Genomic DNA, 24,291 nt, shown 5'->3' with positions numbered 1-24,291 from the left:
TGCCCGTTCCAGCGATGGCTCCCCCGTAGCAGTATTTTAATAAATTGGTCAAATACTGCTACTTCCGCCGCCGAATGGAGGCTTTGACAGTCTTCGGGAATCCGAGTGCCCCCGAAGACAGGCCGCTCCAAACTGCGCAAGCGCCCTCTATCGGACTCCGCTCCCGAAGTCCCCCGCGGCGGGGGATGTGAACGGAGGAGCTGCCGCTCCAATGAGGTATCCGGGAGAGGAGAAGGGAAGCTCATTAGGACACAGAGCCTTCCCTCTCCTTAGGTAAGTAGCTGGCTTTTTTTAAGTAATCAGGAACCATTGGCTTTAAACCGTTCTAATCAGCAGGAGGGCTGTTCTGCATGATAATAAGATACTTCTAAAATCCTACTTAATAGCGGCAGTCTAGCGTTAATTTCTAGAACTGCCAATATTTTGATAAATGTCCCCCACTGACTGGGCAGCATGAGGAAATCTGCTCACAAGTAATCTTTCTATCCCCTCTCTCCCAAAAAAACCCTCATCTAATAGCACAGCAATCCCAAAAGTGAATCCTCTGCCGTATACGCCTGCGCATTCCTGGAAAACTTGCGGCCTCATTTCACTTATGGCCTAGAACTGGGTGTGTGCGAACAGCTCGCCACCACCGCAGAATTATGACCGATCAGTCCGGATGACATCAAAGTGGTTGCTAACAGTTTATGTCATGGGTAATATAATAATAATATTTAGTGACAGGCAATATATCAATATGGGGGAGCTAAAGATTTTATTCCAATTTTTGGTACAGATAGGCTGAGCTTTAAGCAGACATCTTTATATAAAACACTGCCCAGTCTAAGCGAACATGAGGTCCAAGCTGTACATAGAGCGGATGTACTATTCATCTGGACGAGACAACAGCAGTCCAGTCCGGAAGTAGGGTATGGACTCCTCCTCCATGTGCAGTAATGTCACATGACAGACATAAGGGGGCGCCCATGTGCACTAATGTCCCATGAAAGGCAAAAAGGGGCGTCCATGTGCAGTAATGTCACATGACAGGCAAAAGGGGTGGGGAAAAGAGAATGATAAACAGATGTCAGACAGTGGCAGTGGGCTCTATCACACCTCTATGCAGCTGATGTGTCATGTGTGATTATCTAAATGGCAGGACTTGTACAAGAATCAGTAAAATAAACTATACAGTAAATGCGTTCCTGACCCCCTCCAGCGGACAGCAGACAGGACAACAAACTGTAAAGATATTGAGAGGATTGACAGCACGCCATGTGGGCTCTCTCTTACGCCAACCCCCACATTTCCGTATCGGCAGAGCAGGACAGGAGCTTTGGATAAATCATCCACAAAATGATTTGAAGATAGTGCAGTTCAGCTGAATTCCTCTCCCGAGATCTGATGGCCTGGAGTCTGCAATAAGTGACACTTCCCAATTCCTCCTACAGGTGTCCCCATTTCTCCACCGGAGGAAAATCTTCCACATCGCCCATCTCATCGAATGACTGGTCGCCTTGTGTGTAGGTGAGTTTGTATCGTAGCCTGACCTTTTCCTGTGAAACAAACAAACACGTGTTAGATTACAGGTGTGGACAGGATTGGGATCTCCACATTTCCCTGTTCAGTTTGGACCATCCCACCCCACCCCCAGTCCTAGATCCAAATTGAACAGGGATGGGTGGGATGCTGTAATGTGCACGCCTCTATTTGCATCGGTCTACTTCAAAGCTACATTCAGATCTTGGATAACTGTCACTCACAGGGACCATTCCAAATGACAGTTTAGGGATGATCGCTGTACAGATATGCTGCTCATCTCCCAGGTGAGCAGTGTGTTCTGTTTTTTTGAAGAGCGGTAAGGGAGGATGAGCAAGAGGCGTCCCACTGCAGGAATTACAATAGCATTAGCCACTGATTTCCCAAATAGGCTAATAACTGAAGGGGAGGCCACCATCATCAGGTGACACTGATTGTTTTGGTTGACAAAAAGCGAAGGTGTGCATGTACCTTTACACATTGGACAAACATTCATTTCAAGATACAAAAGGTTTGTACATTTTCTGCATAAAGGTGACAGGTTTACAAATGTTTACTGTACAGACATGCTAATCAGCAATGGAGTGGGGGAGGAGAGACCGTCTTGGACGATCATCTAGCATGTGTTGAAGGCCAGTTTATAGAACTCTGATAAACTGATTGCAAATATGTGCACGGATAAGGCCTAAACAATTGGCCAAAAGGTCTGAACTGCCAAAAGTCCAAACCGCGATGTGCCACCTTGACCTCCCGTGCAGAGTGTGCCAGCAGATGCAAAAAGCACAGGACTGCATTTGCTATAAGGCACTGTAGGCACATGCCTACAGGAGCAATGATGATGGAAAGGCAGATCATTTCCCTCGAGTGCACCCCACCGCCCCTTCCCTATGCAGGTATGCAGGGTCCCGGGCAGAGCATAAATGAGAGGTTACTCATCCAGCTCTCAGCATTCCAGTGACCAGATCTCCCTTCAGACAGGGGCACCTGTAGCTACCTAATACTTGGGGCCACCTCTAGCTACTTACTACTGAGGGCACCTCTGGATAGCCAATAGGGATGCTCATTCAGATTGAAATGTCCACATTTCTGATTGTAAATCGGATATCCACGTAAATAATGCACTACCATAACTCGTTCATTTTAGCCCAGAACTCGAAAGCATTGGACAAATCAGAGAATGCAGAAATGTTTCCAAGAAAATCTGATTACCGCAGTTATTTAAGACCAATCATAAGACTCGGATACTAAAAAGTCCGTGGAATTCCAATTACCACAGTAAAATTATGCATAAAAAAAACAACAAACAACTCCTCAGAAAACGGAAATCCGCAGATTCGCCAATCAGCATTAGCAGAAATCGGAATTTTCACAGAATCAGCATTGGTGACCATTCCTACTAATACTGAGGGACACCTGTAGCTATGACAGGCAAGGGAAGTAAGGGAGAAGTGACAGCTGGGACAACCAACACACTTGTGGTGCAGTTTGGCGGGGGGGTGTTGTAGGTTCCTGGAGGGCGAAGTATAGGGTGCCAGCACATCTGTGCCTATAGGCTCCTGTGATGTAAAGGCCTAAGCGTGCGCATTGATGCTGCAGCATGTATACCTACCTCTCCTCACTCCTGCTCTGGTCCCCGTGCCTCCCTGGCAGCTTCTGAACTGGCCGCTGGAACTGCAAGCTTAGTCATGTGACCATGGTGAGCCTGGACCTCTAGTGGCCAGTTACCGGTGAGACGTGTGTATGCAAGCCAAAGAAGAAGAGGTAGATATTCATGCTGCCACACACATCAACGACAGGCCGACTGCCCCACTTTACACCCAATCAGTAATTTGGTTAGACAGCACACCAAGAGTTTCCATAGGTGATGTGCCTGGCTCCTGGAACGTCAGCACTTCAGTTCCAAAGTTATCCAGAAGTCAATAGTAGCCGGCACCATCTAGTAACAGGCTCTTTTTATTAGTAAAAAAGACACATGATATAATAAGATAGCAGTAGCGACGTTTCGGAGGAATACGTCCTCCTTTCTCAAGCTGGGCAGACACTGATAGAAGCTTGAGAAAGGAGGACGTATTCCTCCGAAACGTCGCTACTGCTATCTTATTATATCATGTGTCTTTTTTACTAATAAAAAGAGCCTGTTACTAGATGGTGCCGGCTACTATTGACTTCTGGACCACTTTACACCCAAAACGTGGGGTGTAAAAAAAAGTCAGCGTATGCACGGTGATATAAGGTTATTTACACTCCGCTGCACCCCAGGAGCATCAAAGTTTCATTTTCAAACCACATACAGTAGCTGTGAAGTGCAAAATGATTGCCTATTGCTGTGCTAAACTGTTAGGTGAGTGGAGGAGTTTCCTCTATCGCTATGACTCATGTGATGCAAGCTTACACCACCTGATGCTGAAGCACATGACCGAAAACAACCAAAGCTTCCCTGTCCTTTCATTCCAGGTAGCTGCCACAACACCAGGATGTGGTCTGTCCAGTGGCCCCGCCCCCACCCAGGCAGGCGCCTTTACAGAAGCAACTGAAACTGAGAACTCTTGAGGGGTAATCCTAATTTCTGCAGAAGTCCATTTTCATTGAACACTCAACAGTTAAGGAAGGAAAATGAGCAGACTTTTTCACCTTGAAGCTATTTGCGCAAAAATGATACTTGTGATGTTTTCAGCAATAGGCTGCAACAGTATTTGGTCTTTCGAGGTACAAAATTACCACTAGCCTAATGTCCTTTACAAGATATCCGAGGCAAGTGAAAAGCAATTACTTTTTAAGCTGCATAAAACTCCAAGTACATGGTCTACGACCTCCTTTTCCCCAAGTATTCTTTCAAGTGCTTGCTAAACTCTCCAGACAGAGCCCCAATCCTGCCCGGGGTTGGCAGTCTTGACCCAAAAGCAGAAGTCCAAAATCGTTGCCACAACTGTGCAGTTCGCATTGCTGCACGGGTGTAGGTCTCAAGCTCTATGCCACCGTGTCCTCACTCCTGGCGGTATCATGGACATATTGCATGCGCTGCCAGTGATGTGAGCAAACACCCACTATGTTCAGGAGACTGCCTGAAGCGAGGAAGCGGCGTTAGAGGGCTTGAGACCTGCGCAGGCGCACTCAGAGCCATGCAAAATGCGCAGGCAATTCTGGACTTCGGCTTCCAGGTCAAGGCTGCCAACACAGGGGAGAGTCAGGGCCCAGGCCAGCCCGGACAATTTAGAAAGTCCCAGGAGGTTTATGCAGCTAAAAAGGTAATGACTTTTTTTTAAAGTCACTCGCCTCGGATAATCTTTAATAAACAGACTGTAAAATATTACTTCCTGTCTGGTCTAGTATCAGTTTCCATCCAAAGCTGCTTGTACATAGGCAGTGTATCCTGCTAGAGTTTAATAGAGCTTAATGGAGCATACAGGCAGGAGGTAAACCACCTACTTTGCATGCTGAGTGCAGTGTAAAGTAGCTGGAGCATGGCTGCTGTGCAATCACCCATCTGTGGTCTACAAGATTAAATACAGGCCACACACGCATCGATTTTACTGGTTGATTCCCAGCACTCTATATAGCACAACATGCCACATCGATTGTAATTTCAAACAATTTTTGTCAAAAATATATTGGCGGATCGCTCAGGAACAGCCGTATCAGTCTGACGACAGAGCGTACACACGCCGGACTGTCGCTGGCACGCCCACCCAGCGGGAGGCAACGACGGACCCGTCGTTGCCTAAAGTCCGGCGTGTGTACGGACCTTAAGGGTAATGTAATATTGAAATAGACTTTTTTTCTGCCACAATATATGTGTTAAACATTGCTACACTTGCACATATTTTATATTAAATTACATTATAACCAGTTATTTAACCATAGTGCCCCTTTAAGTTTTATCAGACAATTGTCTCCTTAAAGGGAACCTGAACTGAGTCAAATTATTTAAAATGAACACATGATGTAGCTGCAAATGAATATCACATACTTACTTAGCCATCAGTTCCTATCAGAAGCTCACCATTTTCTTCTTACAGTGATCTCTTCCAGTTCTGACAAGATTTTGTCAGAACTGAAATATACCAGTTGCTGTCAGTTATATATCAGCTGCTGTCAGTTACAACTGACTGTGCAGGGTAATGTCCATGTTTCCCTATGGCTCAAGTGGGCGACATAACAGTTTAACAGTGTGCTGACCAGGAAGCTGTTATGGGGTAATGGTCATTTTCAAAATGGAGGACAGAGAATTCCATCGATCACACTGGACAAATAGGACGCAGGAGAGGAGAAAGATTGATGAGCAGACTACATGGGAGGTAAGTATCACCTGTGTATGTTTATTTTGACTTTTTATTTTCAGTTCAGGTTCTCTTTAAAGCGGTATAAAACCCTGACATAATATTTAATAAAAACAGGTTTTCCTACTTTTTATATGCCATACGGTTATATTTGCTTTTGTGCATAAGTATCATTATTAGTTTAGAAATTACAAGTTTCCAAAATACACTTTTTTTGCTTTACATTTTATTAATAACTGCGTTATTCATGTTCTAACGTAAGCAGAATTGCTTTCGGATTTGTCCGACTTTGTTCAGTGCTCTGCTGAACAAAGTCGGACAAATCAGAAAGCATTTCTGCTTAACGCAGTGTCAGAGAAGTGTTTATTTACATTCCTCATTTGATACAATGAAATACAAGATAACATTATCTCCACTTTGAATGCCTCCAGCTTTGCTGCAGGGAACTACTAATTCCTGTGTGTAACACTTTGAATGCTGTTCTAGTAAAAAAAAAAAAAAATGCTGGTTGTATATAATATGCTCTAAATAATCTATTAGAGCAAAGAAGAAATGCTGTGTTTCATTTCGCTTTAAATAAATATAAAATTGTATATTCAAACAACAAAATACTAAAAGATTTCTCAAATGAAGCTTAATACTTTTCCTGTGGACTTTTTTTTTTTTTTTTTTTTTTGCACTTTTTCACTTGCTAGGTGCTGAAAAGGTATTTTGTAGATAAGAGCCCCAATTCAATTAACTTTTCTCCTCACGTTTCTTGCAGGAGATGTTTTGTCATTTTATGTACAAAATATGTTTTAAGCACCCTCCAAATAAAATAGCACTGAAAAGTAGTAAAGAAAAGTAAGAGTGCCCCGTACATTGCTCGATTATGCGGGCCGATTGGCTTTCTGATCCAATCATTTTATCGAAACGAAGGGGAATTAGTCCTGAAATACAGCCACCTGATTAATCGGGAATGCTGGAAAATCTTTCAAAGGTTCCATTAGGCGCCGGCGGACAGGTGAGCCTTCAACACTGCACAGAGGCACTGGGGGGTACACGCATATACATTTGGGGGCAGAAGTGGTGGCACTAGGATGATTTCCAATAGATTTAATGCTGAAATCTATTGGAAACAGGTGTGTAGTTTGTGGGAAGGCAATATATCCCTCTTTGATCAGATTAGATCGGGATTTGAATGATTGATCTGGTGGCAGATCGATTAATGTATGGCCACCTTAAAGAGACTGTAACAAAATTTTCAGCCTTAGTTCTTCTATCCTATAAGTTCCTTTGCCTGTTCTAATGTGCTCTGGCTTACTGCAGCTTTTCCTAATTGCACAGTGGCTGTGTTATCTCTGTTATATGATCTAATCTGTTTCCTTCTGTCGGCACAGTCGGGCTAAGGCTGGAATGTGTGGAATGTGCAGGGCTGCTTGTGATTGGTAGAAGCTATACACATCCCCTCCATGCCCCCTGCAGGCTCTGTATGACTCACACACTCTGCTTATGTGAGCCTATCACAAGCTGGTTAGTTTGTTTGTAAACACTGCATAAAACTGGCAATTATAAGCCAGGATTGCAGCAGAGAGTGGCAGAAACAGCACAGAGGGGCCCAGGAGAACATAATGAATAGAATGGTATGCTTTTTGCTGTAAAAACTTCAGAGTACAGATTCTCTTTAATACCAGACTTAACCCTCCTGGCGGTTTGCTAAAAATCCGCCAGGGGGCAGCAAATCTTTTTAAAAAAAAAATTTTTTTTGTTTTTTCATGTAGCGTTAAAGTGGAATGAAACTTCATATTAACTAGAAAAAAAAAATACATTATTTAGCTTACCTATCCTGTTGTTTTTAGTGTTCACTGTCAGATTTAAGAGAATGTGATATGAAAAAAGAAAATACCGTATATACTCGAATACAAGTCGACCTCGTGTATAAGTCGACTCCAATATTCAAACCTCTTAAACTGGAAATTTTTATTGACTCAAGTATAAGTCTACCCAGCAAAGTTAATGGCGGCACTTGAGGACCAGGAGGGGTTAATGACTGCACTGCATACAGTATTGAAGCTATTAACCCCTCCTGTCCCTTAAGTGCAGCCAATACCTCCTCCAGGCCCCCAAGTGCTACAATTAGTCACACCCTTTTATGAAGCCCAGTATTTCCCCCCTTGCCCCTTTCCTTGGTAATTGTTGTGGCCAGGACTTTCAGACCAGTGGTTTCTTGGCATTTCAAAGTATAACTTACCACTGGGTACATTGCTGCAAATGGGAATGTCACTATTAGTACACACATTACTCAGTGTGCTTAGTGCTGCCTGTGACTCGTGTATAAGTCACCCCCTATACTTTTATGAAGCAAATCAGTCCTAAATTTCTAGACTTATACTCGAGTATATACAGTAATATTTCTGCTGGTTTCAATCTTTACTGTTTCTCTGTGATGCCAAAAGTGACATCATTTCAGTTTTTTTCCTTTTTTAACCCAGATCAGGTTAAAGGTGCATACACACGCACTACGGCCGCCAACAACGATTCCGTTAGACCCTCCCACTGGGCGGACTTTCAGGCGACAGTAGCGCGTGTGTACGCACTGTCGGCAGACTGATAAGGCTGTTTCTGAACGATCCGCCGTATTTTGTCATTTTATGTACAACATATTTTGTACATAAAATGAGAAAACATCTCCTGCGAGAAACATGAGGAGAAAAGTTAATTGAATTGGGGCTCTTATCTACAAAATACCTTTTCAGCACCTAGCAAGTGAAAAAGTGGAAAGAAAAAAAAAGTCCACAGGAAAAGTATTAAGCTTCATTTGAGAAATCTTTCAGTATTTTGTTGTTTGAATATACAATTTTATATTTATTTAAAGCGGAATGAAACACAGCATTTCTTCTTTGCTCTAATAGATTATTTACAGAATATTATATACAAGCAGCATTTTTTTTTTTACTAGAACAGCATTCAAAGTGTTACACACAGGAATTAGAAGTTCCCTTCAGCAAAGCTGGAGGCATCCAAAGTGGAGATTATTATTATTATTATTATTATTTTTAGTATTTATATAGCGCCGACATATTACGCAGCGCTGTACAGTATATATATTGTCTTGTCACTAACTGTCCCTCAAAGGAGCTCACAATCTAATCCCTACTATTATCATATGTCTATGTTTGTATTATGTAGTGTAAGTACTGTAGTCTAGGGCCAATTTAGGGATGAGCCAATTAACTTATCTGTATGTTTTTGAGATAATGGTATCTTGTATTTCATTGTATCATTGTATCAAATGAAGAATGTAAATAAACACTTCTCTGACACTGCAGGCTCTGCTGAACAAAGTCGGAAAATCAGAAAGCATTTCTGCTTACGTTAGAACATGAATAACGCAGTTATTAATAAAATGTAAAGCAAAAAAAGTGTATTTTGGAAACTTGTAATTTCTAAATTAATAATGATACTTATGCATAAAAGCAAATATGATAACCGTATGGCATATAAAAAGTTGGAAAACCAGTTTTTATTGAATATTATGTCAGAGTTTTAGAAAAAAAAAAAGGACTTCCCACAATCCTGTTGGCACTGCACAGTTCGGCGCAGTTCAGCTAAGGCACACAGACTAGGTTAAAAAAAAAAAGAATTAGGGGGCATATAGGCAACTATTTTAGAAATAAAAAAAAGCGGGTTAGATAATATATTTGGGGGGACTCTTTTTTTAAGCAAATCTATTTTTGGATATTACAACTCCATTTAAGTAAATCTAGGACAACAGCCACAGGAAAGGTATTTTATTAATAAGGTGTGAAAAAGAATCACAGAAGTGGGGTTTATTTGAACCAGGGCCAAGATGAGAAAAAAGATCCTGTGAGGAAACTTGAGGCAAAAATGTACAGAATCGGAGTCTATGACACTGTATCCTGTCATGCAGAGACTTGTATTTACCTGTGTGGCGAGGATGGGTGGAGCCTTACCTGTGAGGGGTTGGCCAACAGCAACACCTGCGTGATGGCGGCCGGAGGCAGAATAGGATTAAATGCTGGAAGTTCACTGCCAGTTGCAGGCTGTAACTTCACCTTCATGACCTTCGAAAAGCAGAAAAATGATGTGTAAAAAATTTTTTTTAAAAAAGACAGGATAGCGGAGAAGACAAGATGAGGGGTCAGGATAGTGGGAAAAGGTAGAGGAAGGAAAATGAAGAGGGGAGCAAAAGAGCAGTAAGAGAATGTGGAACAGAATGAAAGCAAGTGAATGAGAAGACATCGTAAAGAACAGGAAATTACACCAATATGGAGAGGGGAAGGGGGAGTGGCTAAGAGGGTAGTGTTATATTAAGAAATAGGAAAAGGATGAGGGGATCGGATGGAGCAGGAAGTGAATGAGGGCGATTAAGAATGAGCAGGAAGTGGAGGAGGGGGATAAGGAGTGGGCAGGAAGAGGATGAGGGTGAAAATGAGCAAGCAGGAAGTGGATGAGGCAGATAATTGTTATAATTTAAGTAGGCCTTAGTTATTTGGACTGAGTTAGTCAAAAAGGCTTGATGAGCAGACCTGCCCTTTAAAGAGACTCTGTAACAAATTTTTCAGCCTTAGTTCTTCTATCCTATAAGTTCCTATGCCTGTTCTAATCTGCTCTGGCTTACTGCAGTCTTTCCTGCACTGTCTCTGTAATAAATCAATGTATCTTTCCTCTGTCCTGTTTGTCAGGCTAAGGCTTGATTGTGTGGAATGTGCAGGGCTGCTTGTAATTGGTAGAAGCGATACACACCCTCTGCAGGCCCCCTGCACACTCTGAATGACTCACACACTATGCTTAGCTGAGCCTATTAGAAGCTGGTTAGTTTGTTTGTAAACACTACCTAAAACTGTTAATTACAAGCCAGGATTGCAGCAGAGAGTGGCAGAAACAGCACAGAGGGGCACAGGAGAAAATAATGAATAGAATAGTATGCTTTTTATTGTAAGAATATTAGAGTACAGATTCTCTTTAAGGGGATTTTCTATTAGAGAGAAAATCTGCAGTTCTGTCAGCAGAACATACCAAGAAGCTGTTCTCTGAACAAGGCCGCAGGTCTCCCTGACCTGGGCATGGAACAATAAACATCAGCCATGTTTTGTAAATATCCACATTCCTGCATGTATGTCAAATGTCTCATTGATTATTAATCGAGTAGGTGTGTATGATGACACCACAAGTGGGTCCACCAATAGACGGATATAGGGGATGGCGAAGATGATGTCATATTTAACTCTTTCCTAGTCGGTATTAAACCCGGAGTGAGCGATGGAGAGGGCATTCTGCTCTTTACTTTCGCACTAGCTAGCAAGGCTGACTGGGACCTCTAAGCATGTTCTTCCTTTCTGTAATCTGATATAATGTATGCTGTACATAGGTAGTTTAGTGTAACGTAGTTAGGAAGAAGGTACCTGATTGACTTCAGCAGGGAGTCTAATCAAGAGCTTGTAACGCAACATGAAGATTGGCATGGCTAGGATATGATGAATGTATTTATCTGTATTCCTGTTTCCTGAATAAATAACGTAGACATTGAAGAAGCCTGAGAAAGTCTATCTCCTGCTTGCTGTGTGGAGAGTCAAGTGATCTCACCGTCTGTGAGACGGTGGTGTCGAAGCAAGGTGATATAGAACAGTTTATAACAATAATGTGTGAGCAGGATGTGGATGATGGCGGATTATAAGAGAGCAGGAAGGGGGAGGGGAGATACTTGGATGGCATGGAGCAAGAAGTGGATGAGGAGAGATGAGAGGACAAAATAGAAGAGGAGAGATGATAAAATGATGGTAAATAGCAGAAGATGGATCAGACGAAACAGTGAGGGAATAAGAAAAAAAGGAGGAGTTTGTAAGTATACGAGATGAATATGAAACGGGTAAGGGAACCGGAAGGATGAGGGAAGATGAAGAAATGGAACAGAGCTAAAAGTGAGAAATGACTGGAAGAAGGAGGAGAACATTTGAGGGAAACGGGTGTAGAGCAGAGGATGTTGAGGAGGAAAAGGAGGAGGACAGAAGACTGTGGCAGAAGCTACCTTGGGGACAGCAGCTTGAAAACTGATTCCAGTGACTGGGAGAGGAGCCGTACTCAGCATGGAGATCACAACCACCAGAACGTCAGGTCTGCCAGGAGGGCTGTCCTGAGCAAAGTGAAAAAGCACACGGAAGCTTCTCTGGTCATACACAGTGACCGGGAGGATACTACCTGGAGACACAAAACAATGCAATCAGGGAGGAGTTATGATAAAAAATATGCATAAAGTATCTGTATTCACTTCCTCATTCTAGCCCTAACTATTCAGCAAGATTCTCGAACCTGGCTTTGATTAGTTACCAGCACAGAAAATGTACCTGTCACTAGGATTCTGCAAGACAGGTGAGGTGTGATGCACTCCTCCTGTTGCCAGTATGGGATGTGCCTTGGCTGTGTCCAGCAGTACTCCAGACAATCCACGTAGTAGAAGAAAGTCAGCCTGCACCATCCAAAGTATTTTTCATGCTCTTTTATGTTCAAGTCATCACAGCAGACAATGCGACGTTTCAAGGAGAACCTCTTTATCAAGCTCTTGCTGTGAGTCAAATGCAATATGTATCTCACTGCATGTGTTCCATGATGACTATATAAACGTACTGTGTAATGATACATATTGCATTTGACTCACAGCAAGAGTTGATAAAGAGGTTCTCCTCGAAACGTCGCATTGTCTGCTGTGATGACTTGAAAATAGAAGAGCATGAAAAATACTTTGGATGGTGCCGGCTGACTAGGATTCTGCAAGAAGAATGGTTACAGGTTCCTAAAGCCATATTAAACTTCTAAAAAAACCTGAATCAGGATAGAGCTAGCTAGTTCAGCACTAATCCATACATTTTTACTATCTATAGTACTACATACATAGGAGGGCCTGATCTTTGCTGCACCAGCTACATCCAAACATGGAGCTAGGACTGTGTCAGAAGTTTCCAGCCTCCATGGTCCTAGTTTCCATAGGAAAACCCTAATGTAACACTGGGAGCCAGGACTGCAGGAACAAGAAACAGCTGACACAGCAAATAATGGTTCCTCTATACCAGTGCTGCCTAACTTCATGGGCAGGGTTAGCAGCAGATTTTTTTTTTTTTGGCTGGCGGGGAACCAATGCCCCGCCTTCGTGGTGGAGCCAAGCGCAAAGAAGAGGTGGGCCTGCCAGGCCAGAGTGGCTCTGACACAAAAAAAATAGTCCGAGCAAGCGAGTGTGGGCCACCAGTTGGATGGCACAGTTCTATACCATTAGAAGGGCAATGGGGTGCTAACAATTACAACTTGCATGCAGATTTAATGCAGCTCATAATTGGGGCCAACCAAATGCACATCCTTTTGCTTTTAAATGAGCCATTTCCGAAATTGGGATGTTATGAACCATATGCTGGTGCTGTGAGAGTCACCACTAGCCCAGCCCAAGGATTTTTAGGCTTAGTAGGACTCAAGTGAACAGATGAGTATTCCAGTTAGTGCATTTGAAGTCAGTGTGAGAGCTGCTCTGGTTGGATGTTTGCAGAAGCTCTGGGACTTGAGCTGCTATGTAGAATGGCAGATGTAGTGGCAGTGGGTTAACATGCAGAACATAGATTAACGGTCTACCAGATGTGTAGTAGGGATGGTCAATGAGATGCAAATAAGTTGATGCAGCATTAAGCAAATTTTGTATGCAAATGTATGCAGCTTGAAAATGAACCCATCAAATCCTGCTGATGTAAAATTTGATTAGTCTATTTCGGAGCTGCATAAATTTGCATAATCCTGCATCAACTCAAAATTATTTGCATCTCACTGACAATCCCTAATGTGTAATAAAGGGCAGTGTAGTTACGTGAAGCTTAACCTCCTTAGCGGTAACCCCGTGTGTGACACGGGGTAAGCCGCCGGAGGGTGCCGCTCAGGCCCTGCTGGGCCGATTTACATAATTTTTTTTTCTGCTGGACTTTGCTAGCTGCGTCAGCACCCCGATCGCCGTCGCCCCGCGCCCGATCGCCGCTATCCGGTGCAGCGTGCGGGCCCCCCCAGACCCTGTGCGCTGCCTGGCCAATCAGTGCTAGGCAGCGCCGAGGGGTGGATCGGGACTCCCAATGACGTCCCAATGTCGCTGACGTCGGTGACGTCATCCCGCCCCGTCGCCCTCCAGGAAATCCCGTTCTTTGAACGGGATTTCCTGATCGGAGATCGCCGAAGGCGATCGAAGAGGGCGGGGGGATGCCGCTGAGCAGCGGCTATCATGTAGCGAGCCCTGGGCTCGCTACATGATTTAAACAAAAAAAACTGTTGCGCTTCCCCCTGGCGGAATGTTTCATACCGCCAAGGGGGTTAATTCACACGTACAAATAAACATTGTTTTTTCCTCATTCCCAGCACAGGTTTGGACCCATTAATGGGACCTTTCCATTTCATTTACCGATGGTATGAATTCTGGATTGCACACAAATTGTATGCAGGTTGAAACTCCCTGTCGATTATGATTGGCCCAATTCCAAACGTCATACAATTTATATCAAGTTTGCATGCAAGTCAGAATTATTAGCACTTCGTGGCTCATCTTTAAAGGGAACCAGAGGCCCCAGAAAAAAAGATTCTATACATACCTGGGGCTTCCTCCAGCCCCATACGCACGGATCGCTCCCACGCCGCCGTTCTCCGCTTCCTGGTTTCGCCGGTACCGGGTCCCGTCACTTCCGGCGGACGCGGCCAATTGTCCGCATGAGCAGGGGCTCCCTCCATACCCTTATGCGTGCGGCTGCGCAGTAGGCAGCCGCACGCGTAAGGGTATGCCGGGAGCCCCTGTGATGCAGACAAATGGCCGCGTGCTGCCACCGACTGGCCGAAACTACGGGACCCGGTACCGCCGGATACAGGAAGCGGAGGACGGCGGCGTGGGAGCGATCCGTGCGCATGGGGCTGGAGGAAGCCCCGGGTATGTAAAGAATCTTTTTTCTGGGGCCTCTGGTTCCCTTTAAAGAGACACTGAAGTCTCATTTTCCACCGTATTTTCTAATTCAGCCTTCTTCAGCATTAAATTCTAAGCTGAATTGCTGCATCCCCGCGGCAGAACCAGTCATTTATAGCCCTGAAATTGCCCTGCAAAGTTCCATGACTTTGCAGGTCGTAGATTTTGCTGCCTGGTAGAGGCAAAGCTTTGCCCAGTACCTCAGCCTCTACTCCAGCCAATCTCTGCCGATCTCCGCCCTTCTTCAGTGAAAGAAGACTGAGAGGGGTGGGGAAAGGCGGAGATTGACTGGCGTGGAGGCAAAGCTACAGTGCAAAGCTCTGTCTCTACCAAGAAGCAGAATGATGCGACCTGTGTAACTTTGCAGGGCAATTTCAAAGCTATAAATAACTCGTTCTGCCGCAGGGATGCAGCGATTCAGCTTAGAATTTAATGCTGAAGAAAGCTGAATAAGGAAATTAGGTAAAAAACGAGACTTCAGTGTCTCTTTAAAAGCGTACCTGAGCCAAACTTCGGGTACAAATAGAGATACTTACCTAGAGAGAGGGAAGCCTCAGGTTCCTATTGAGGCTTCCCTCAGTGCTCAGATGTTTCCTGCCGTTGAGCACGCCCCCTAGAAGATTAACAACAAGGCATTGTCACTTATCCTATCGGGGACGTGCGGCTCTTCTTGCAGTGCGGCCACGCAGTAGCCGCATAAGCCGCTTTGTGCTACTGCACATGCCCGGCCATGCTCGCGTCTACTGCGTGGCCGCCCTGCAAAAAGAGGAGCTTTGGGGCTCAGACGGGGGACACCAGACCACAGAGGGAGACCTCAATAGGATCCTGAAGTTTCCCTCTCTCCAGGCGAGTATCTTATTTCTATCCCAGGCTTCGGCTCGGGATCGCTTTAATCATCTTCAGTAAATCGGGTCGAGGTTTGAGGAGTGGCAGAACTCCTTACACTGCATGTGGCATCCCCGCCCCCCTAGACAGGTTATTTCAGTCATATAACTCATAGAGGAGATAGAGGATAATCTGTAATGGGGACGTACTAGGCCGGATGCTTTCCAGAGGCACATTAACATTCACAAGAGAGATGTCACTCTTCACAGGGGATGGTGCAGGCAGCTCCCCAACAGCAGAAGGGACATTCCCCACAACAGCCGGCTGCTGAGGAGCAGGAGCTCCCATCTTACTCTGGAGGTCCCGTAGGGTGGGCTTGTGCTGTGGCTTTTCCCTGAAATTAGAAAGAATCCAATGTTACACATCAGAGCAAAGGAGAGGCTGGCTGAGCAAGTCTCATGCAGTGGCGTAGCTAAACAGCCCCAGTGTAAGTTTTACATTGGGCCCCCCGTGCATTATATGCATTATCAATTCACATGGTGCAACAAAACTTGATAAGAACATCCACAGTAGAGGCCTGCAGCGGGTCGGGTACCCGCGGGAAACCCGAAATGCTGGTCAGGTTCGGGTACCCGAATTGATTTAAGCTGCGGGTGCAGGTCGGGTGCGGGTAGCGGGTGCGGGTAGCATGTTCATTCTGACAGTGTCTTTTGCTTCCCAACATTCTATAAAATAGGTTTTATTAACTTTACAGCTCCCCAATGTTACTTTAAATGTGCACTTTAGAAGAAAATGTAAAAAAGCGGGTCGCGGGTCGGGTAGCGGGTATCAAATTCACCAGAAAGCGGGTCGGGTGCGGGTATGAAAAAGTGGACCCGCGTAGGACTCTAATCCACAGTATGAGAGGTGTAAGCAGAGGAGGGGAACAGTTTATTACTGATTACTACTATTCAAAACATAGTCAGGTCCATAAATATTGGGACATCGACACAGTTCTCACATTTTTGGCTCTATACACAACCACAATGGATTTGAAATGAAACGAACGTGATGTGCTTTATGTGCAGACTGTCAGCTTTAACCATCTTAGCGGCTAGATGGCGCCGCTCAGGCCCTGCTGGGCCGATTTTAACATTTTTTTTAAAAAACACGCAGCTAGCACTTTGCTAGCTGCGTGTGGGGGACGATCGCCGCCGCTCGCCGCCGATGCGCCGCTATCCGTCGCGTAAGGCATCCCCCCTCCCGAGACCCCATGCGCAGCCTGGCCCATCAGCGCCAGGCAGCGCTGCGGGGTGGATCGGGACTCCCGATGACGTCAATGACGTCGGTGACGTCATCACTATGGTTCCCATGACGACGGGGGAAGCCCCCCAAGAAATCCCGTTCAGAACGGGATTTCCGGATGGGCTAATTCGCCGGAAGTGATCGGAAAGGTGAGTAAGACGCCGTCGGGAGGGGGGAATCATGTAGCTAGCGCTAGGCTAGCTACATGGTTTGAAATTTTTTTTTAAAAAATGCTGCGCCGCCACCCTGGCGATCTTAATAGAACGCCAGGGTGGTTAATTTGAGGGTATTTACATCCAAATCAGGTGAACGGTGTAGGAATTACAACAGTTTGTGTATGTGCCCCCCACTTGTTAAAGGAGCAAAAGTAATGGGACAGAATAATAATCATAAATCAAACTTTCACTTTTTTTAATACTTGGTTGCAAATCCTTTGCAGTCGATTACAGCCTGAAGTCTGGAGAGCATAGACATCATCAGACGCTGGGTTTCATCCCTGGTGATGCTCTGTCAGGCCTCTACTGCACCTGTCATCAGTTCCTGCTTGTACTTTGGGCATTTTCCCTTCAGCAAGTGAAATGCATGCTCAATCCGATTCAGGTCAGGTGATTGGCTTGGCCATTGCATAACATTCCACTTCTTTCCTATCAAAAACTCTTTGGTTGCTTTTGCAGTATGCTTTGAGTCATTATTCATCTGCACTGTGAAGCGCCTTCCAATGAGTTCTGAAGCATTTGGCTAAATATTAGCAGATAATATTGCTTGAAACACTTCTGAATTCATCCTGCTGCTTTTGTCAGCAGTCCCATCATCAATAATTACAAGAGAACTAGTTCCATTGGCAGCCATACATGCCCACGCATTCACACACACACACACGCACGCATGCACGCACGCACACACACACCCTCCTCCTCCCTCTCATACACACACACACACACACACACACACACACACACACACACACACACACACTCCTCCTCCCTCTCATACACACACACACACACACACACACCCTCCTCCTCCCTCTCATATACACACACACACACACACACTCCTCCTTCCTCTCATATACACACACACACACACACACACACATTATATTGCCGCCATACATTGTACTAGGAACGTAATTTAAATGTTGTGATAGCCGGGACTAATGGGCAAATAAAAATAAAATAGGTGGGTTTTTTTTTTTTTTTTTTTTTTTTTTGAAGATTCTTTATTTATAACAAATTTTTTCTTTACATAGACAGAAAAACAAACATAAACAACATTAGCAGAACCATGACAGTTTTAGCTACCTGGTACAATATAAAGAAATATCTGGTAGCAAACCAGCGCCACCAAAAATAGCATACAGAAAATATCCATGTCGTGTACCACACACTATTATTAAATCCAGAAGCGCCAGCAGCCTTGTATAATTAACATGGTGCATGTAGGTCGGGCCATACGTGGTGCGTTAGGTGCGTGGGGAACCCAGGGCCCTGAGGGAACAAACACCCGGGATCCCACAGTAGATCTTGTATAGCCCTATCCCACAAAGCTATCCTGCTAAGCTTCTGGGTATCTTCCTTATATTAAAGGTAACTATAAATTGTGAACCAGTTAAACAAGAAAAAACTGTCATAATATATTGGACTTAACATATCTAGAAGAGTAAGATAGACATTAGAAAAAGAATACAGATAAGAATAGAGTATCAGTTGCGGGTCGGGGTCTACGCTATTCCCAAGCGCCATTTTTAAAGGGATACATTCCAACGCCTAGGGGGTGTGTTAGCTGTGAGGGAACCTTCAAAAGGCCTATTGCCCTACATGTAGACATTTCTATCTGGATGTGAGAGAGGCATACCTGGGTGTTTCTTTAAATTCGAACCAGCCAAACCAGGTCTTCCAGAACTGCTCCCGTGTCCCATGCATTGAGGAGGTGAGGTCCTCCATTTTCTCAATCCACTCTATTTCTCGGAACCAATCCTGCAGGGTAGGTGCATTAGGTGACTTCCATAGTCTTGCTATCAGGATTTTTGCGGCGTTGATTAGATGTCTAGTGATAGTTTTTTTGTACCTCCTGATTGACCATTGATTATGGTGCAATAGAAAAAATGCGGGGCAGTCTGGGGGGAGGAAATCTGTTACAACGTGCATTAGCTCTCTCACATCCGTCCAGAACCGCCTGATATTTCCACATGACCAAAAGATGTGCAGCAGAGTGCCCATCTCCAACCCACATCTCCAACACAGGGGAGAGGTTGAAGGGTACATTTTATGTAACTTGGCCGGAGTTAGGTACCACCTGGTGAAAATTTTGTAGCTCGCCTCCTGGCTTCTAGAGGAGATGGAAGACTTATGAGAGAACACCAGTATCTTATGCCATTGTTTATCAGTAAATGCCATACCCAGATCCTCCTCCAATTTATCTTTATAGATTTGACACGGGTTTTCAACATCATTTAGGAGGGAGTATGTCAGGGAGAGAGAGCCTTTAACTGTGCCTTCACCCATACAGAGTATCTCGAAGGGAGAGAGTGGTCTAGAAAAACTTGCCCTTGAACCCTGGGACATAAGGAAATGTTTGAACTGGAGCAAGCTCCAGGCGTCCAGGTCAGGTGCATTGAGGGTTACTTTGAGGTCTGCCAAATCCACCCAGTTCCCACCCGAGACTAAATGCATAGCTCGAAGGGGGAGGCTAGTTCGCCAAGGTATGTATCCCCTTTTGTTCAAGCCCATCGTAAAGTTGGGATTGTCCAGGATAGGCAGCAGTGGGGAGGGCCATGGAGACAAGGATAGTTTGTCCCTGAGGTTCAAGAGTTTTCTGAGGGTCAGTGTAATCATTGTCGCCGCCGTCGACGAGTTCCTAGTGGCTCGCAACGACCACGGCAGGAGGTCCAGTTTAGTACCCATTATCTCCTCTTCCAGTCCCACCCAGCGTTTGTGTGCTGCATGTCTATGCCAATCAATGACCCTTATAAGGATTGCAGCGGTATGATAAAGCCGGGGATTCGGCACAGCCATACCTCCCCTCTCCTTAGGAGCTGTCTGGATAGAATACTTTAGTCTAGGTTTGCGGCCATTCCAAATGAACTGGGCGAAAACCCGGGTGACCTGTTTGAAAAACGAGGAAGGGACAAATATAGGCATCGTCTGAAATAAATACAGGAGTCGCGGCATAATTGTCATCTTAATTATACAGTTCCTGCCGAACCACGAAAATTGAGGTCTATTCCATCTCTGCAGGTCCTGTTTGATTCTTTCTAAGGCTGGGGGGAAATTGTGAGTAAACATATCACGGGGATTTGGAGTAATTTGTATGCCAAGGTACTTCAGGGAGCGACCAGGCCACTTAAAAGGAAAGTTGCTCTGCAAGGTAGATTTAAGCTGACCCGGGAGAAGAACTCCCAGGGCTTCGCTTTTATCATAGTTGATAGACATATTTGAAATTTCCCCATATAACCTAAACTCTGCCAGAAGGTTGGGAAGTGAGATATGTGGATTTGATAGGTAGAATAAGAGATCGTCCGCATATGCCGCCACCTTAGAGGAAGTCCTCGGGAAGTCCACTCCCTTTATATCTGGGTTATCTCTTACTATGCAGAGGAATGGCTCTAAGGAGAGAGCGAAAATTAGGGGTGACAGAGGGCAGCCCTGGCGTGTCCCATTATGAATAGTAAAGGGTTCAGAGAGGACACCATTAGCCTTGACCCTCGCCGATGGGCATGAATACAAGGCCAGGATGCGTTTTAGCATTCCATCTGATATACCTATATATCTAAGTGTGCCTTCAATGAGGTCCCAGTCCACCCTATCGAAAGCCTTTTCGGCATCGGTAGAGAGTAAGAGGGTTGGTTCGGACCGGGACCTCACCCAGTGCAATACATCCAATGTCCTTATGGTGTTGTCCCTGGCCTCTCGGCCAGGGACAAAGCCCACCTGGTCGAGATGGATCAGTTTTGGGAGGAGGGGCGCCAATCTATTTGCCAGCATTTTGGAGAAAAGCTTCAGGTCCACATTTAACAAAGAAATGGGCCTAAAGCTTTTGCAGAGTGCAGGGTCCTTCCCCTCTTTTAGTAGCACCGTGATGTGGGATTCTAGAATATGTGTGGAGAAAGGACCCCCCCCCGGGGACGGGCCCGTAGTGAGGTTGAAGGCTTTAAGCATGTGCGATGCGATGATGGGGCTAAATTTCTTATAGTATTCTGGTGTAAAGCCGTCTGGCCCGGGTGCTTTGCCCGTTGGTGTCTGTGAGAGGGCTATGTGGAGTTCATCCTCCGATAGAGGTTCCTCCAATAATGTAATATCTTCTGGCGAGAGTCTAGGCATCCGGGAGCGTCTCAAGTATTCCTCTATCTTCCTACGCTTAGCTTCCTTAGAGGGAAGTGTACTTCCCGAATGTAGATTATATAAGTCAGCATAGAAGTCCCTGAACACCCCGGCAATTTCCTCGTATTTATGGTACAAAGTGGAGTGTTTATCTTTAATTTGGGGAATATAATTAGCAGTCTGTTGGGCTTTTAAGGCCTTAGCTAGGATAGAGCCGCATTTATTGCCGAATTCGTAGAAGGTACGTCGGCACCTTAAAGCCGCGTACTTAGCTTTAAAAAATAGCAATGATTTGAGGCGTTCTCTCTCTTTGGTGAGGGAAGACAGAGCTGAAGGGGAGCCCGCCCTCTTGTGCCTCAGCTCTAATTCCCCAATATTAGTTAGTACTTCTGAGAGTTCTTTATCCCGTTCCCTTTTACGTCTAGCTCCCTCCCTAATAAGCAGCCCCCTTGCAAAACATTTGTGGGTTTCCCATACCACCATAGGAGAAGTGTCATGTGCGGCGTTAATCTGGAAGAATTCTTCAATCTCTGCCTTAAGTTTGGAATATATAATTTTATCTTCAATAAGGGAGTTGTTTAGACGCCAGGAAGCAGGACCACGTCTGTTCTCCCCCAGATCTAAGCCCACTGTGACTGGCGCATGGTCAGAAAGATGCATATTCCCAATAGCAGGTGCGACAGAGACTGAGAGTAAGTTATGTGATATGAAAATGTAATCGATTCTCGTGTAAGTATTATGGGGGGTGGAGTAAAAGGTATAGTCAATTGAGGATGGGTTGTGTAATCTCCACACGTCCACCAATTGCATGGAGCGTAGCAGGGATTTGCATTTACGTAACAATGTATACGAGATCGGGGACTTTTTCGAGGATGAGTCAATTTCAGGGTCCAGAGTGAGATTGAGATCGCCCCCAAGCATAATACTACCTTCGGCAAATGAATTTACCTTGGCTAGGAAAGTCTGAAAGAACTGCACCTGTTGCACATTAGGCGCATAAAAGGAGCCAATGGTAATCTTTTGGGAGTGAATTGTGCCTTTGATGAGATTGAACCTACCCTGTGGGTCTTCGTATTGGTCCACCAGGGTGAAGGGGGTGTCCCTAGAAATCAGGATAGCTGTCCCTTTAGTTTTAGAATCCTGAGGAGCGCTAAAAAAAGCAAGTTTGTAATATCTATTGTAGATTTTGGGCACGGAAGGGCCTTTGAAATGTGTTTCTTGCAAGCAGACCACATTGGCACGTTCTTTATGGCATAGGTGCAACAGTGAAGATCTTTTTTCAGGAACATTTAACCCCCTGGCGTTTAGTGAATATAATCTAAGTGACTGCTGGAATGTAAATGTGTATGTGTTGGCACCTGGGAGGCGCAGACCCAAACCCCGTAGAGACAGTAATAAAGGAAGATAGGAAAGGAAAAGAGAAACACATATAACATATCACAAAGAATAAGCGTGTAAGAAGCCACGCAAAGTGTGTAAGTAACTTACACATGACTGATTAATTACCTAAGCTGGACCAGTTCGGGCCAGCTTTTGTTCTTCTACGAGACGACACCTACTTTCTCGTCTCGTGTCAGTTGGTTGCCCTGGGGTAAGGAAGCCCACCACCGAACAGCGGGTGCCTCCCGGCCCCCGGGAAACCGCATGTAGCAGACACCCACTCTCCAACAGCTACTGTTAGCATACAGTTAACGGCATGGTATGGGAAAGAACCAGCATTCTTATAGAACAAACATATTCTAGCCTATCATAACAATTAAGAGACCTTAAGGCTTATATCTCTCCCCCTGGGTATATCTTGAGCTCCACACTCTAAAGTATCCTTACTCATTATAATCCCTCCCCCAGAACCCGTTGCTAGGAGGTAGAGGTCACATTGTATGAGTGGAAGCGTTAGAATTTGGCCTTCATCCCCAGCAAATTTCCTCAACCCTCCAAAAGATAAGGAAGAAAAGGGGAGAGGCTATCCCCCACCCCCCCCTCAGCCTAAGACCCCCGTCCGCATCCCCCAAGCCACGCACATCTTCCCCACAGGGGACATAATAACAATGTATAACATCGGATTAATGCATGCTGTGAACATGAAATAGTACATATATTCAGAGATAATAGACAAGTCGCGTGCCGATTATATAAACAGTTGCATGTTGGTGAAGAGGCCTCTCCACTGGGAGGGGGATGCAGCAGTCTATCATCGATCAGAAGAAGGGGGGCTGGGGGGCAGTCCCAACAGGAAAAAATAGGGGGGCAGAAAACAAAAGAAATGAGAGGCTCAGATCCGTAATAGGACAGAGTGTAGCAAACTCTAGGTCTCTGAGGGTGAGCAGTTACAGTCACTCAAGGACGGGTGGGTTTTTTTATAGTCGCATTGCTTATTTTAAAACTATAGAGGATGGTGTATTTTTTCTTTTTCTCTTTTTTGTTTCCTAAAAAATGCATTGAAAATAAAGTAATTACTGAAAACAAGTATCGCCCACAAAAAGCCTTATTTGTGGTGGGAAAAAAAAAACAAGATATAAATCATTCAGGTGTGAGAAACAGTGTTAAAGTTATGGCCAAATGAATAGAAGAAGGAGCGCTGACAGGTAAAAATGGCTTTTGGCGATAAGGCAAAATGGGCTGTAGGCTGAAGTGGTTAAAAAGTGAAAGTTTGATTTATGATTATTTTTCTGTCCCATTACTTTTACTCCCTTCCCTAAGTGGGAGGCACATATGCAAACTGTTGTAATTCCTACACTGTTCACCTGATTTGGATGTAAATACTGTACCCTGAAATTAAAGCTGACAGATTGCAGTTACAGCACATCATGTTCGTTTCATTTCAAATCCATAGAGTTAAAAATGTTAGAATTGTGCCAATGTCCCAATATTTATGGACCTGACTGTAGCTGTCAACATTGCTTATAGGCATGTCCAAAGTATCATAGTGTCTGTGGTTCTTTGAGTTTGGACTCAGGCTACAGCTGCCATGTGAGTATCTGTCATATTTATTCACTGCAACGCCCGGCCTGTTTTTAGGACTTGATTGGGTATTGTGGTTTGAACAGGAAGCTCGGATACACATTAGATACTTACCAAAAGAGAGGGAAGC

General features: G+C 44.8%; 1 protein-coding gene across 2 annotated transcripts in view; it reads right to left on the bottom strand.

Annotated features, from left to right (window-relative positions):
• Positions 1-740: 740 nt before the first annotated feature.
• GGA1 (golgi associated, gamma adaptin ear containing, ARF binding protein 1) overlaps positions 741-24,291 on the bottom strand; it is a 468,858-nt gene continuing 445,307 nt past the window's right edge. For both annotated transcript variants that reach the window (XM_068252845.1, XM_068252846.1), the window contains 4 exons: positions 15,804-15,988; positions 11,827-11,996; positions 9,752-9,862; positions 741-1,538 (listed from right to left, as the gene is read on the bottom strand). In XM_068252845.1, coding sequence (XP_068108946.1) covers positions 1,428-1,538; positions 9,752-9,862; positions 11,827-11,996; positions 15,804-15,988 — 577 coding nt within the window. In that variant the 3' untranslated portion in view covers positions 741-1,427. The remainder of the gene's footprint in view (positions 1,539-9,751; positions 9,863-11,826; positions 11,997-15,803; positions 15,989-24,291) is intronic.

This window comes from Hyperolius riggenbachi, chromosome 9 (genome assembly GCF_040937935.1).
Source record: "Hyperolius riggenbachi isolate aHypRig1 chromosome 9, aHypRig1.pri, whole genome shotgun sequence".
NCBI classification, from domain to species: domain Eukaryota; kingdom Metazoa; phylum Chordata; class Amphibia; order Anura; family Hyperoliidae; genus Hyperolius; species Hyperolius riggenbachi.
This window is presented reverse-complemented; position numbering and strand designations above follow the sequence as displayed.